The sequence below is a fragment of the Gadus morhua genome, chromosome 16 (assembly GCF_902167405.1).
Source record: "Gadus morhua chromosome 16, gadMor3.0, whole genome shotgun sequence".
Classification (NCBI taxonomy): Eukaryota; Metazoa; Chordata; class Actinopteri; order Gadiformes; family Gadidae; genus Gadus; species Gadus morhua.
The window spans coordinates 33014860-33030040 of NC_044063.1; the positions used below are offsets into that span (position 1 = coordinate 33014860).

Genomic DNA, 15181 nt, shown 5'->3' on the forward strand with positions numbered 1-15181 from the left:
GTTTTTGTGTGTTAGACAGGGTCCGTCAAGCTTAGTCTTACAGCCCCGTAACGCATAATAGATAGGGAAACTGTTTTAATTTTTTTTTAAATCCAGTTGTAATGTTTAGAAAATTATATTTAAGTCTGATTAGTGTAGTTGCTAGCTCAGCTAGTTGACCACATGCACACAAAATTTTGAATTTTTGAAATTTTTATTGAGTGAATGCAATGAGCCATTGTAGGAACGTACTGCGTACTCAAATTTTGGCTAGTAAGTACGGACAGTACGGGTATTGGAACACGGCACTGTACTTACGTGACACAAACCAGCACCGCAAACGTTCTCTCCCGCTTGAGATGACGTCTTTCTTTATAGGTTCATGGGTCTGATTCGCCGATTTCCCATGCTGATATCCCCGGAGATTCTCGGGCATCTTCGACAATTTGGCTATAGATTGTCTCATTACACGCTAAATAATATCATTATAGCCTAATTATATATATAGCCTATACATATATATAGGCAATATATATATTTAGGCAATATATATATAGCATTTGTGGTTTTGGCATAAACATAACTAGGGTGCACTGTACTATCTGCGCACACCCTTTCTGAAGCCTCTCTCTCGCTCTCTCTCTCTCTGTCCCTCCCTCTCTCTCTTTCTCTCTCGTACCGTTTTGTGGAGCACGTTCATTGTCTGACAACACTCCCATTCAGAAAGCAATGGTTTACATTTCGTTCTGTGTAGCACGCAAAAAGTCGGACTATCGTACTCTGGAACACGCTTAAATAGATTAACGTTTGTGCGCATGAGCACGCAATCGCGTGATACCGGGTTGGTCAGGGTGTTGTTCTCCGGGGCTGCAGCTGGACCCTACTCCAAATGGGAAGCATATGAAGGGGGAGTGTCACTATACCTGTTAATCAAAATTGAATGGAAGCTTACGCTACTCTGCTTGGGCTGAATACATTTAGCACATTCCCCCTAAAAAAAACAAGATATATCATATATCCTGGGTTTTTCTGTCACTTTTTGGTGCTGTTGCTGCTTTAGGTTTTACCAAAATATAAAACAATATGTTCTATAATATTTTTAAATTTTTACTGTAAAAGGTAGGGAGGGCTTAGCCCTGTTAGCCCATTTATACCAGCCGTCCCTGCTGTCACTAGATATCTAGAAAACGTTGAGTGCCGTGCCGTGGCCAAGGGGCTGGCTTCCTGGGTTCCTGGCTGGAATACGGATGGCGTGGTCACACTAGCCAAACGTTCTAGACTTTAGTATGCAAATGAGCTCGGGCACGGGGCCGCGGCCCTAGTGTGAGTGGCCCCTGACTGGTTGAAAATTTTTTTTCCCCCTCAATGAACTTCTGCCTATAAAATCCATGAGGAAGTGAAAGCTTCAATCTTTTGAAGTTTGTAATAGAGCCCAATTGTTGGAATTACAGAATTGTAAGGAAAAAGTCAACTGTAATACTGTTTTCATTTGTATGCTGGAATATCAGTCCTAAAGTCAGTTGGTGCTTTGTCATTCCGCATTTCAAATTCTACACTGCTTTACTTTTGAGATTTATAATGGTCTCTGACCTCCCTTGATGTATGTACTCTGTGTAAATGTAAATAGACTGCATTTATATAGCACTTTATCTAACCATTGGCCACCCAAAGCGCTTTACAATATTGCCTCACATTCACCATGCACATTCACACACCGACGGCGGAGTCAACCATGCAAGGCGACAGCCAGCTCGTCGGGAGCTAACAGTTAGGTGCCTTCCTCAAGGACACCTCGACACTCAGCTAGTAGGTGCCGGGGATCTAACCAACAACCTTCAGGTTACCAGCCAACCCGCTCTACCTCCTGACTATTGCCTCCCATGTATAGATAAATATGTGTGTGTATATATATATATATATATAAATATATATATATATATAGAGCTGTCAAGCGATTAAAATATTTAATCGTGATTAATCGCATTTATGCCATAGTTAACTCACGATTAATCGTGATTAATCGCAAATTATTTTTCTATGCTAAATATCCCTTGATTTTTTTGTCCCATAATTCTTCTCATTTTAATTCTCTTATCAACATGGTGAAGTGCATCGGCTTGCCTTGTGCAAATGATTTTTTATTGATAACAACATTGGCCTATACTGATCAAAACAGGACGATACAAAAAAAGAGCCTATAGTGCAATTAAACGACTGCTTTGAACAAATGTAATTTGAACATAGCAGTCAGGCTACTGCTTCTTTGTTTTGAGCCAAAGAAAAAAAAAAAAATAATAATAATAAAATAATTGCGTTAATCACGCGTTAAATTTTTTAACGCTGTTAAAATTGGTTTGCGTTAACACCGTTAATAACACATTTAACAGACAGCTCTAATATATATATATATATATACATATAGTAGGCAAGCCCATCAGCACAGCTGATGGGCTCAGACAAGCTAACTAATCTCCTCGCTCAGTGGATTGCCACCAGCTGCTGGCCCATCAGCGTGGTTGAAGATGATGGGCTCGGGCTTGTTCTCCAGGCGGCCACAGGTGACCCATCTTACAAACTACCTGCGAGGCGAACTATCATGCGAATACATGACCAGCACGCCGCAGAGAAAGCCGGAAAAGATGAGAAGATGGTAGAGGCGACGTGTGTAACACTGACTGGGGACCATTGGACATCTGTCAATAATGATAATTACCTCGGCGTTACTTTACACCTCATCGATGCCAGCTGGGAACTTATCTCCTTTGCTCTAGGTAGGCTACGTTATGTAATTTTAACAGTGTTGGGCAAGCTACTTGGAAATTGTACTGAGCTAAGCTATCAGTTACTCTACCATAAACAAAGCTTCACTACACAAAAGCTACCACCCAGTCAAATGTAGGCGAACAAGCTAAGTTACACAGCAAAAGTAGTTCAATTTCAAGATACATGTTTAAGTTGAACCAAATTCTTAAAATTCCAAAGATAGGCCTACAAGTTCAAGTATGTTGCAGGGATATTCTCTATACTACAAATGGCTGCACTGTGTTTAGCCACAAAAATACCCCAGAAATAGTGGCCAAGCTACTTCTTTACCATTGGAGACAGTTTTCAACACATTTCATTCAGTCCTTCTAGTTGCAGAGTTCGCACGTGCTAGGCTAGCGCAAGTCAACGGGCAATGCTAGCCTGCTAATAAAACAGTTGCCCACTCCACAGTACACCCGAGGTAAATCAATTATAACGGCAGAAGTGAAAAGACTGAAAAGTTACTTGGGTAACACTTTATTTTGATAGTCCACTGTTGACACTCAACAAGCTATCAGTAGATATGCAGTTGCATGTCAACAGTGAATGAGTTGAAATTCAACCGAACTATCTCAACTGATAAGCAACATGTATTCAACTAACTAAGTTAACTATAACTTAAGTTGCACTATTAGTAGATGTTTAGTTGATATTCAACGAAGCTCTTTCAACAGATAAGCCACATGGATTCAACTAACTGTTAGTCAACTATAAGTTGCGCTATTAGTAGATTTTTTATTGATATTCAGTAGAGCTGTCAGTTAAACGCGTTATTAACGGCGTTAACGCAACCAAATTTAACGGCGTTAAAATTTTTATCGCGCGATTAACGCAATTATTTTATAAAAAAAAATAATAATAATATAGCCTGACTGCTATGTTCAAATGACATTTGTTCAAAGCAGTCGTTTAATTGCACTATAGGCTCTTTTTTTGTATCGTCCTGTTTTGATCAGTGTATATGCCAATGTTGTTATCAATAAAAAATCATTTGCACAAGTCAAGCCGATGCACTTCACCATGTTGATAAGATAATTAAAATGAGAAGAATTATGGGACAAAAAAATCAAGGGATATTTAGCATAGAAAAATAATTTGCGATTAATCGCGATTAATTAGAGTTAACTATGACTTTATTGCGATTAATCACGATTAAATATTTTAATCGCTTGACAGCTCTAATATTCAGCAGTGCTCTTTCAACAGATAAGAAACATGCATTCAACTGTCAGTTAACTACAAGTTGCACTATTACTACATGTTTAGTTGATATTCAACAGTGAGTTAGTTGATACTCAAAATAACTGTCAACAAATATGTAACATGCATTCAACTAACTGTTAGTTGGCTATAATATCATTTTATTTTGTTAAAATATTTTACAAAAACTGTCTGAAACAGACATTAAAATGGTCTTCATCAATATTCAACTAACTATCTGTTGAGTGTCAACTTCTATTAAGATGACTATCAACTGCTGTTATTAATCAATACTCAACTTACCTTTAGTATTGATCAACTGCCCCCCCCCCCACTCTCACAAGGTACACATCTCATCTAATGAATCATCTAATGAACAGTCAACCTCTGTTGATCATATAGGTTCATTTTAAAATAAAGATAAGAATATTCTGTTGATTTCATATGACTGTCAACAAACTATCAGCCAATATTAAACTAAGCATTAGTAGACAGGTCTTCGGACTATCAAATTAAAGTGAAAACAGTTTAGTGTCTACAAACTATTAACAGAGCAAAACAGAGAAAATAGTTGACTATCTGTTGATGATCAACAAACTATCAGCCGATATTCAACTAAGCATTAGTAGGCAGGTCTTCGGACTATGAAATTAAAGTGAAAACAGTTTAGTGCCTACAAGCTATTAACAGAGCAAAATAGAGAAAATAGTTGACTATCTGTTGATGCTCAACAAACTATCAGTCGATATTCAACTAAGCATTAGTAGACAGGTCTTCGGACTATCAAATTAAAGTGAAAACAGTTGAGAACAGTAGAGTCTACAGCAGTGAACCCCAATTAGCGGCCCGCGGGCCAGATCCGGCCCGCGAGAGCCAAATGTCCGGCCCGCGCAGACCCACATGTCACATGTTATCTCCCAAAAAAAAAAAAAAACTTTTTTTTTTTTTTTATTTGCGCGCGGTCTGCTATATTTTCCCCTCAGCCCATACCATCCACTTGACCGTTGACGTTACTGCGTGTATACGTAATGACGTGCTTCGTGCGTTTTCAACTTCACTAGCGTCACACTCCAGAGAGTAGCCGCCGCATGCTGTCACTTTCCCGCTATCCGTCTGTCATCCCAGGGAATTACAACTTTGACAAAAATCAATGGATTGAAAATTGATGAAAGAAACATGTAATTTGCATGCTGCCAGCTTTAATGGAACCCAGAAACATCTGAGCAACGCAAACAAAAGATTGCAAGCATGTTGACATCATACGAGCGGTCAGTTTTAACCATATGCAAAACGGCATCGGCACAAGAGAGCGCAACAGCTGCTTCATTGCATGTTTCCTGGACGCTTGATAAAGCTAAGAAGCCCTTTGCTGAGGCAGAGTTCATTAAACAATGTGCAATTCACATGGCTGGTGAAATCTTAAATCAAGAGGAAAAAATCAAAACAAAAGTTTTGGAGCTATGAAAGCAGGTGCCGAGGAAATGTCAGCTGAACACAAAGATCTGTTGCTGCACAACGATGTTCGCTGGCTGAGTAAAGGCCGTGTGTTGGAGAGGGTGTGCGACCTGCGTGATGAACTTGTGTCATTTTTATCCAGCCTGCAGAGCCCAAAAGCCCACGAATTTCTGGCGGGCTGACGCCAAGGTGTTGGCAGATGTTAATTTTTTGTGTGACATCATGTCTCATCTGAATCCCCTTAACCTGCAGCTACAAGGCAAGAACCACACTGTTGCTGACATGTACGAAGCGATTGAAGCCCTCCAGTCGAAGCTGGATGCTATTTAAACCTAATTGATCTAGCCCTCCTGCATTATCGCTAAAACAGTAATTATAATTAAAGCTAAATTTGCACCTAAAAATGGCGAATTAGAAAAATGAAACGACATTTTGGCCCTTGGCATGGCATGTTTGACCAAATTTGGCCCTCTGAAAGAACTAATTGGGGAACCCTGGTCTACAGACTAGTAACAGTACAAAAAAGTTTTGCAAAACGAATCAGTAACACTGGATGACCACAAAGTGAAATAAACAAAACATAAGCAGGATATCAGAGACGGAAAACAACTTTATTATTTGAAAATAAATAACTAAACGTAATCAGAACTTGTGGTACAAAGGAGAAGAGGTCAAAGGGCAATGTACATTTATAGTAAGTCAAAAGAACTTCAACCAGGCTTACTTTGAACTTTTTAAAACAAGTAAAAAAATGAAAGGATAAATCCGGTGTAAAATGGATCTGGGATATGTTTAACATGGTAACGAAATGGGATGTTAATTTGGGAGCAAAAAAGTGAATGTAGACGCATTCTTACCGTCACGTGCTCTCTGGCCCGTCCCTGCCACGCTACCTGCTGTAGCTCCTCCCACCAAATGTCAGTTATGCGCGTTCATGTGAATTCAGTTACATTGATAGGAAGACGAAACACCATGTCCGATTCCGAGGTAATTAAACATTAGTGCTGATAGCTACATAAGTACATATATAGCATCAACATCTTACTCACAGACATACCATGTATGTTATCTTAAAATCATTGCAATTGCGCTGGTAGGCCTAAGAAATGTAGCTATATCAGCCAAGCAAGATAGCAAACTAATTGCAACTGTAGTTCGTTAGCATAAGCTGCCAGAGCTAGTAACCTGGTCATCAATATATTATATACTGACGTTTTGTAGTCATGAATTGTACTACAATAACGCTAATTTTTTGCATTATAAGAGTGTCCAAGAAGAGAGCCAAGCTGGCTCTGGGGACGATTATGTCCCAGGTCCTAGCAGCACAGGACGTGGGATATGTAGGGTCAGCGGACGTCCTGCTGCTAGAGGCAGGCAGCCTAGGGGCAGAGGCAGGGCCAGAGGAAGGGGACGAGGTCGCGGTAGGAGAGGTCCTGACACGATAGGGCAAGAGGACATGGCCCGTGTGGAAGCAATCAGGATTCAACGAATCACAAATGAGCAGGTATGTTTATTTCATGTCATACTTTTAACAAAAAAAATCAGGCGAGCCATTGTCAGTATAAATGTGTAATAAGTAATTGTACATTTCCTGGCCAGGTTCGAATCAGAAACCTGAACCTAGAAGCTTCCCACCATCTGCTGGAGCTGTGTTTGGAACGGGAACCATCCCTCATCTTTGACCTCCTGGCCATGTCCATCCCTCATCCCACATCTGACCCACAACAGCCTGGTCCCAGTGACCCACAGCAGCCAGCCTGGTGCATTTGCACCAAATGCAAGGAGATGCCTACGGATATAGAGAGGAAATGCTGTGGACAACTCCTGGACTCCTGTGTCTCCATGATGCCTCACATGGACGCATACATAATGCAGGGGGGGGTTCTGCGGCTGGCCAGGAGGATCTGGAATGATGTCCGTGCTGTGGCTGACCGTCCAGACCCAGGGGAGGACAACAAACAATTTAGGTTTGCCGCCTATAGGCAGTTTGTTGTTTGGCAATACGGAGCACTGGCTCGGGGACACAGGGTCGTCATCCCTAGTTGTTGTGTCTGGAGGATACGGGACAAGTACCCAGACCCACTTGGACAATATGTTGGCTTCCTCACAAGGAGACTTTAAGCATCATTAAAAAGTGCTTAAAAAATACATGTTCAATTTCCTGTTATTATGACCCATCTTTTCATTGTTGGTTACAGCAGACATCAAAATAACTATAGCATATCATGATAACAATGCACATTCAGCAGGTGTAATGCTGGATAAAGGATGAGGGCAGGTGCGGTAAAAAGCTTTTTTATTAAATAATAAAACAATAAGATAATAACACACACACAGGAACACCTTGGCCTTCGATGACTACATGCAGCACAAGTGCAAATTCTAAATAAGTATAAAAGCACTACATAACAAAATGCCTTTTTAGCAGAACAATCGTGCAACTGCATTGAAAATATGTCAATTATAAACAAATTGATCATAAAAAACTATACACAAAATCCTATTTTTTTTTCATATATTTTGTAAGAACCAAGTGTAAATAATACAAAACTGTGAAGGACATTTAGACCTAATAAATCGAATATTTACAAATATCAAAAATCAAAAAGTGAGCAGCGTAATACTGTTCCAAACAGCCCCCAGCAGCCTACAGTCAGCTCCAGTTTAGTTGGTATGGGACCTCCAATCTCTTCTAGGTCTCTTACTGCATTCCTTGCCCTGTTGAACGAATAAAGTCACTACTTTTCCTAAGTGTTTAATTTCCCTTTACTTGGGATATGTACTGTATCATGTGTAGATAATATGTCAAACAGGTTTCATTCCATACCTACTCCTCTGTGGAATTGGGTTTGCAACAGGTCCTGAGTGGTGGGAGGTGGGATGCTTGCAAGAACCCCATATTGCCGTGGGTCATTAGGCCTTTTTTTTCTGGTCTTTGGCAAGTTAGTTAGTTAGTTATATATGCTCCTTATAACGGCTAGCCGTTGGGAGTTGCTGGACCGGCCCAATTGTCGATCTAGCAAACCCTTGTCTGATGTCAGCCGGGCTTCTAGGATAGCACTCTGCAGGTCTGCCATGTATCCGTAGTCCTTCTCCACCTTCACTGTGTATAGACTCCAAGTCTTTGACTTTTTATTGTAGAGCTTGCAGTACCTGACACAGGATGAAATAATGTCTCAATGTATCCACATCAGTCATGCAGCTTAGAATATTGTAAATCTGAAATATATATATATGAAAATGATTGAAAACGTTTATGCTGATGGCTCTATTCAGCCATCAGCCTTCCTCTTCACCGGTCTGTGAACATGATGGTTATAGTCCAACGCTGCTAAGAGGGTGCGAGCCTTGTAAACAGGTGGGCTAAAGCTGAATCGCTTGCTGGCATACATCAGTATATGATTATGGAAGGATCCCAGCTCAGCGGTTGACCTTACAGAATAAAAGAAACAGATGATTAAGCTATGACCCCACATCTATACACATATAATATAACTTTAGTGCTCATTTGAAAGTGGCCATGAATACAGCGTTATAGATTTGCTTGTAAGAGCCATTACCATGAATAGTGTTTATAACACCATGTGCCCAGTATTGTGACAAGTGTAAGACAGTGTATAGCAAGCACCTCAGCCAAGTCAATGGCTTGAGCACTGTATGTCAAATGCCCATAAAGCAGGACTTAGCCACTTACAATAACCTTCTTAGGAAAACATGTTTACTTACCTGAAACTTAGGAACTTCTCCACATTCTGCAGCCAGTGCTCATCCAGCACTATTTCTGACAGTAACTGAAAGGCCTCAGAATCACTCTGGATCCACTCCTTCTCCCTGTCGGCCGATAAGGGGCCATGTTCACAGCAAGATAGTGCCCACTCATGCTCTCCTTGAACATGGTGGAGAAGACCTGTCCACATATCCTACAGTAAAACAGAACTGCATCATTTCTTATTGTGTTGTTTTTTTTACACAATAAATAATACCTATTTTGTCATTATATAAATGCTAGTGCAAGTTTTTAAAATAAATATAAAATAAAATAACCAAAGTCAATTTATCAATAAAAACATGATGTAAGAAATGGTCAGGAATTGCAAAGTGAAATCCAAAACAGAATTTCAACACAATACTTACACCGAACTGATTAGTGTTCTGTGCAGTCTTACAGCAATACCAGAAATGGTTGCATATCTCCTTACTCCAGGTAAGGAGAATTGAACATCCTTTCCGAAGGCCTGCCTTGACACGGAATGGAAAAGAACATTTAAAGGCCCACTATGCAACTTTTTTAGCCAAAATTACATCAAGTATGCAGGTTGAGAGTTATGCTGATGGTTCTGCATCCATTTCTGGGTCGATTGGTGGGTGTGTCATTTACCCATGTCGCCTCTCCAGTGAAAAAGCGCATATGCAACTTGATCTGTTCGGACCGAGCCAATCCGGATGTGACGCAGCGGAAGTATCCTCGAAAATGTAGTCAGATTGTAGTTTCGAAAATGCTTTACGGCACAGACACACACCCAAACATGGCACCGGCTAGATATAAACAGCCAGTTGCGAGGCAATTGTTGCATTCATCATGGATCGACTGATAAGGGACCCAAGAGGCGACTGAGGGTGGAACAAAAGAAGAATGGACCACAAAAGAGATCAGACATGAGTGAAAGGGGAACAAAGCAACTTTTTTGGCTTGATTTACCTTAATATAACAGGCTAGGAGTCATTGCGATGGTTCCATTATACATTTTTGTTCGATTGTTCGTTGTTTCAACTCCCCCTTGCGCATCTTGGCGGAGAAAATGAATATGTTTTTGCCGGCGACCCGCCACCCACTCTCGCGGGAGTCTCGGGTCTCGCGAAGTAACGAATTGCTTTGCGGCACAGACCCCCAAACACGGAACCGGCTCGATATAAACACAAGTAACTAAGGGATTGTTACATTCATCATAGAGCAGCCGACTAAAAAGAGACAGAGAAACCCAATGTCGGAGGAACAGAAGAAGAGAAAAGGGAGACTGACCGACAGAGAGGCCAGACACGAGTAAACGTTGGGCAAGCTTTTCAGGAATAGCGTGAACTGAAAGAAAAAGAAGACTTCAAATCAGACTCCGACTTGGCCGTGTTGCTTTTGAAATTGAAAGTACCCTTGGGTGAACTTTGTCCTCGTGGTATTCTTGATGTTGATAGTCTCTGTACAAATGTGTTTGCTCAACCATTTTGTTGTGAGCCCTGTAAAAATTGTTTTCTCGACCGTTTTGTATGTTTCTAGCTTGCTTGGTTGCAACCATATAAACACCTTTGTTTCCATTGTTGTTTTGCTGTTCGTCTGTCTCGTCCCCCAGATACAGACTGAATCCCCGAATCCAGGTTCTTGTTTAATTAGATTATTATGTTGGCCAACACTCTCACACTGATTGTTCTGTTCAACCTAAGATAAAACAATTATAATCTAGGATATAAATTCTCCCCGTCAACTATAAAAAGGATGGCTTTATGTTTATTGCAATACAAATACACCATTTTAAAAATGTATAACCTTGCCTACACTTTATGAACATTTACTTCGGACATGGCTCCACGCATTCGCCGGCTTCTTTGAAAACAAATGCACATGGCTCGCGTAGAAGTGCATGGGGAAGGGTCGCCAACGAGTTGTTACCACAGTGTTGTAAAATATCTACTACGAAGCTGTAGGGGGCGCTGTGTAGAGAAATGTGCGTGCCAAAACCAAGAAAACAGCGAAGAAATTCCCGAAGTTGCATAGTGGGCCTTTAAATAAAGCTCAGACTTTGTCATCAATGTTGATTTGGCAAATTCTCTGGAACCAGGAACCTGATGTAATCACCATCTGTGTGCTAGACACCTGGCTTATAACTGAATGGCAGGAAATGGCAAGACCTTTACAATTCAGTCATTGTGCTCATCATATCAAAGAAGTTGTTTTAACATAAACAACATGAGTAGAAATCAAGTAGGAAAAACTGTGTTGTTTGACTTAGTATTATAACAATCTATTATCAAGGACCAATAACAGAATCGAAGTCAGGAACTTACTGCATGGATTTTTTTACCCAAGTTCTTTGACCCATGCCAGATGTCAAGGGTGTGTCGAACACCAGAGTCCTTGAACCTGCCTTTTGTTGGATCTGCATGGAAGGATGCAAACAGATATATGTTAGACGCAGGCTAAAACATTTTGACAATGATCAATCATGAAATACATGGAGCAATACTTCATCCGTAAAATTATACACATAAATATCTTTGCACTTACTGAAGAGCGCCGAGATCTGTGAATGAGCATCAGTGCAAAACTCTTGTAGGCGAATCTCTTGGTGGAGAGTCTCAAAGGTCCGGATGAAAGCCTCCTTCTCCATGATTACAGAATTCTTCTGGGTCTCCCTCTTATCAATATTGACAATCGATATGATCTCTTTACTGTCGTTGTCCATCGTTGTGTATGTACAGTACTGTGCTGAAAACCCAGGACTATCCATACGACCGTCACCTATGAAAGATGAAAAAAAAACATTGCAGATATAATAGATAAAAGCCACATTATCTCACTTATCAATGTCAAAGGTGAACATAGTATGAAATTACACATTACACAAAAAGTAAATAAATCAAATGTAGTTGAGCCACATTGTAATCAGCTGTGTGTAGGACTGTAGGAGTAATATTTGTAGGAGAGGGATTTGCAAACTTACCCAGGGCCACTACACTGTCCTTTGATTTCGGCCGGGTAATAATGGCTGACCTCTTGTCATCCCAGTAGTCCTCGATGGCATCAACGCAGTAGGCGTCCTGGATTTTAAAGAATGTTGTTCTATGTACTATTCCCAAGTTCATGAATTTGAACAGCAGAGCCACCTTCCCGTAGTTGTTCCCAGAGAGGAGGCTGTTCGAGGACAACATGAAGTCACCTGCATGCATGCCATATTTTAGAGTGGGCTGGGAGTTCCACCTCCAGACACTGTGACCCTGATGACATATCTGAAAAATTAAAAAAGAGCAACACAGCACAGAACAGTAGCTGTCATTAAATAGATAATAATTAACAAGCATGTGTACACTATGCCCTCAAAGTGAAATATCTGATCCTACAGTATGTCTTTATTGCTAACCAAGTACTCACCCATTCCACGACAACTGATGTGCCCCTGGAAGTTATTTTCACTTCAAATGGTCTAAGTGCTCCACATTCAGCATCAGTTACTGGGTCCTTTGTGTTGCACTTGGGGATTGGTACGACGAGATACTGAGCCAGCTGTTTAAGACAGCTATGGTAGACAATGGAAGCTGGTTGTCCAATTATATCTTCCTTGCAGAGGACTTGGGTCTTCTCTGGTAGCGGTGGTATCACTTCTGAGGAATTGTGTCCATCATCAATGTCATGAACAGTCTCCTCCAGACCAACAGCTGGTAAGGTGTCCAGCCATTTGCTCTTTTGAAGAGCTCCACCAGTCCTGTGATAACAACATATACAAACGCTACAGAGTTTAGGAATAACATTTGCGTATTGAAATGCCTGAACCACAATACAGATATATCAAACATGCAAGTTGCTGGAGCAATTATGCTATTGTTTTTCGTGTTATTTGGGGAATATGCCGTTTTATGTTTTGACTACTGCGTGGATTAATTGTTCATGGGAAGGCATTTAGGTAATCACCTGGCATGGTGTATGTAATTCGTAGCAGCTAACAGTTTTGTACCGTGTCCTAAGTCATGGGAATTGTTTGCTTTGTATTGAACTGAATTGAATACCTGATATGGCAAATAGACGTAATTGAGTTGCATGTTGTAATTTAGTTGCATCATGTGCTACGGTGAGCAAGAACCAGCAATGAATAAACGGGTCACAACACTCAAAGATATTTGATTTATTATACATACCGCACACAGAGATAAGGCACGTAATCGATGTCACTGTCATCACTGCATTCGCTGTCTTCCCCCATCATTTCTTCCTCCTCTGAAGACGATGGACGATGGGTCATCATCGTCCATCTCCATTTCTGGGTGCCAACTGTCATCTTCTCCACTGTCATCTTCACAGGTGTTATCGGCCCAGCCAATTCTATGAAGGAGATTTTTTAGAGGGCTAAGTTTAAAAAGTGTATTGCATCAATAATACAGGGATTTGATGGAACATACAAGGGAACACTAGAGCCGAGGACACACTTACGTAGAGTTCCGGATGTCATTAAATTCTTCTTCAGTTATGACTTCAATGTCAGTTACCTGTGAAGAAATACTACAAATACAAAAACAATAAAATACAATATTAACATATTGGAGTACTTGAGAAGTCAATAAATGGAGAGGTATTAATGTTGATTAGTTGATACAGAAGTAACTTTTTCCACTGTTCTTTCTTTACCTTGCATCCATACTTTGAAATGTAGTGGCAGGATTGGTGTCCTCTACATCTTGAGCATCCAAGAAGTCATCGGCTCTGAGAATATAAATAGTGTGATAAAATAAAGGTCTTTGAAATTAGTTATTAGGCTATATTGTCTTCTATAAAGGTGGAAGCTGAAAATAAATGTACACAATTTCATAATTTGGAAATGTTAATGGAAAACGGTGGTGGGGTAGTGATCACCTGTCTAAGAGGGTCTCTGAATGTATGCTTGAAGCTGGGGGAAGAGGCAGGTTTCTCCTGCGCTTGCATGGTGTGGATGAAGTAGGGGATGTGAGGTTCTCATAACTGCCAAAACAGGTCAAGCACAACAGTGATTGGACAACAAAGAAAAACGTTATCGGAATTAAAAAAAAATATATATTTGTTAAAATAACACAGAAAGCCAGATTACACACAAGGAAACCGTCACTTCAAAGCGATCGCGAAACTGTGCTAGGCTGCTGCTAGCTTGCAACAACGTTATAACAATACATGGAATATCTTATGCTAGACTTCCCTCGCTGTGCTTATCTTGGCAGTTGTGTCAAAGTAGCTTTTACACAAACGTGACTCGGACATCATCCACAGTTGAGTTGAGGCCTAGGCCACGTGTTAGCACAATCTCTGTGTTATTCCGACAGGGTTGGTGTGACCATAACTAACCTATAAAACGGACCGGGAAAATAACCATGGGCCGATGCAAGACATCCTACAGAACCGTATTGAAATGATTACATTACAGAACCGTAATGTAACGGTTATCGTGGCTATGCTTAGTAAAAAAACATACCAGCCGACACTTTACATATTCATCACAATATACCATGGAGAGATAACACAATTTCTTACCTGTCTTTAAGAAATGTAGCCATCTCAGCGTCCGATTTTAAGTTTATCCGGTCACGTAACTCTCTCCATCGCTCATAAGCCACGCCGATGTTTACTCTGGTTTTATTTCGAGCTCTCTCCGCCTCCCTTTTAGTAGCTGTCCTTTCAACAAGTGTCTTTCCTCTTTTTTTCGCTGTCTTAGTGGTGTTAGTTGATGGTATCCGGGGAATGGGAAATTTATGGGCCGTTGATGAAGACATGGCTATTCATTTGTTGTCCGCCGTAGTAGTACAAAACTGTCCGACTGCTAGGCTCGTGAACGCTCACGCAGGGACGCACCAACGTCGTTGCCAAGGTGACGGACAGTCCCACAGCCAATAAGAACGGAGAATCGGAGCCTCGCTCTGATTGGTCAAAGTGTACATGAGCGGTGGCAATTTTTGGGTGCGGCCCACAGAGGCAGGGGAGAGCAAAGTTATGAGCAGATATTCTCAGAGCACTTCA

General features: G+C 40.8%; 1 protein-coding gene across 1 annotated transcript; it reads right to left on the minus strand.

Annotated features, from left to right (window-relative positions):
* Positions 1-8711: 8711 nt before the first annotated feature.
* LOC115561613 (uncharacterized) lies at positions 8712-11961 on the minus strand. Its single transcript, XM_030381756.1, has 5 exons — positions 11714-11961; positions 11494-11585; positions 9574-9678; positions 9166-9359; positions 8712-8871 (listed from the first exon to the last, which is right to left on the minus strand). The coding sequence occupies exons 1-5, from the start codon at positions 11934-11936 to the stop codon at positions 8712-8714; spliced, it is 774 nt and encodes a 257-aa protein (XP_030237616.1). The 5' UTR covers positions 11937-11961.
* Positions 11962-15181: the final 3220 nt, after the last annotated feature.

Bases quoted from the DNA above. Each gene is read 5' to 3' on its own strand.
- LOC115561613 (XM_030381756.1), bottom strand. From the start codon at position 11,936: ATGGATAGTCCTGGGTTTTCAGCACAGTACTGTACATACACAACGATG. The intron at 9,360-9,573 runs GTAAGTATTGTG...GTTTTACTGTAG, and splicing joins AGAACACTAATCAGTTCGGT to GATATGTGGACAGGTCTTCT. The intron at 8,872-9,165 runs GTAAGTAAACAT...TTATTCTGTAAG, and splicing joins GAGAAGTTCCTAAGTTTCAG to GTCAACCGCTGAGCTGGGAT.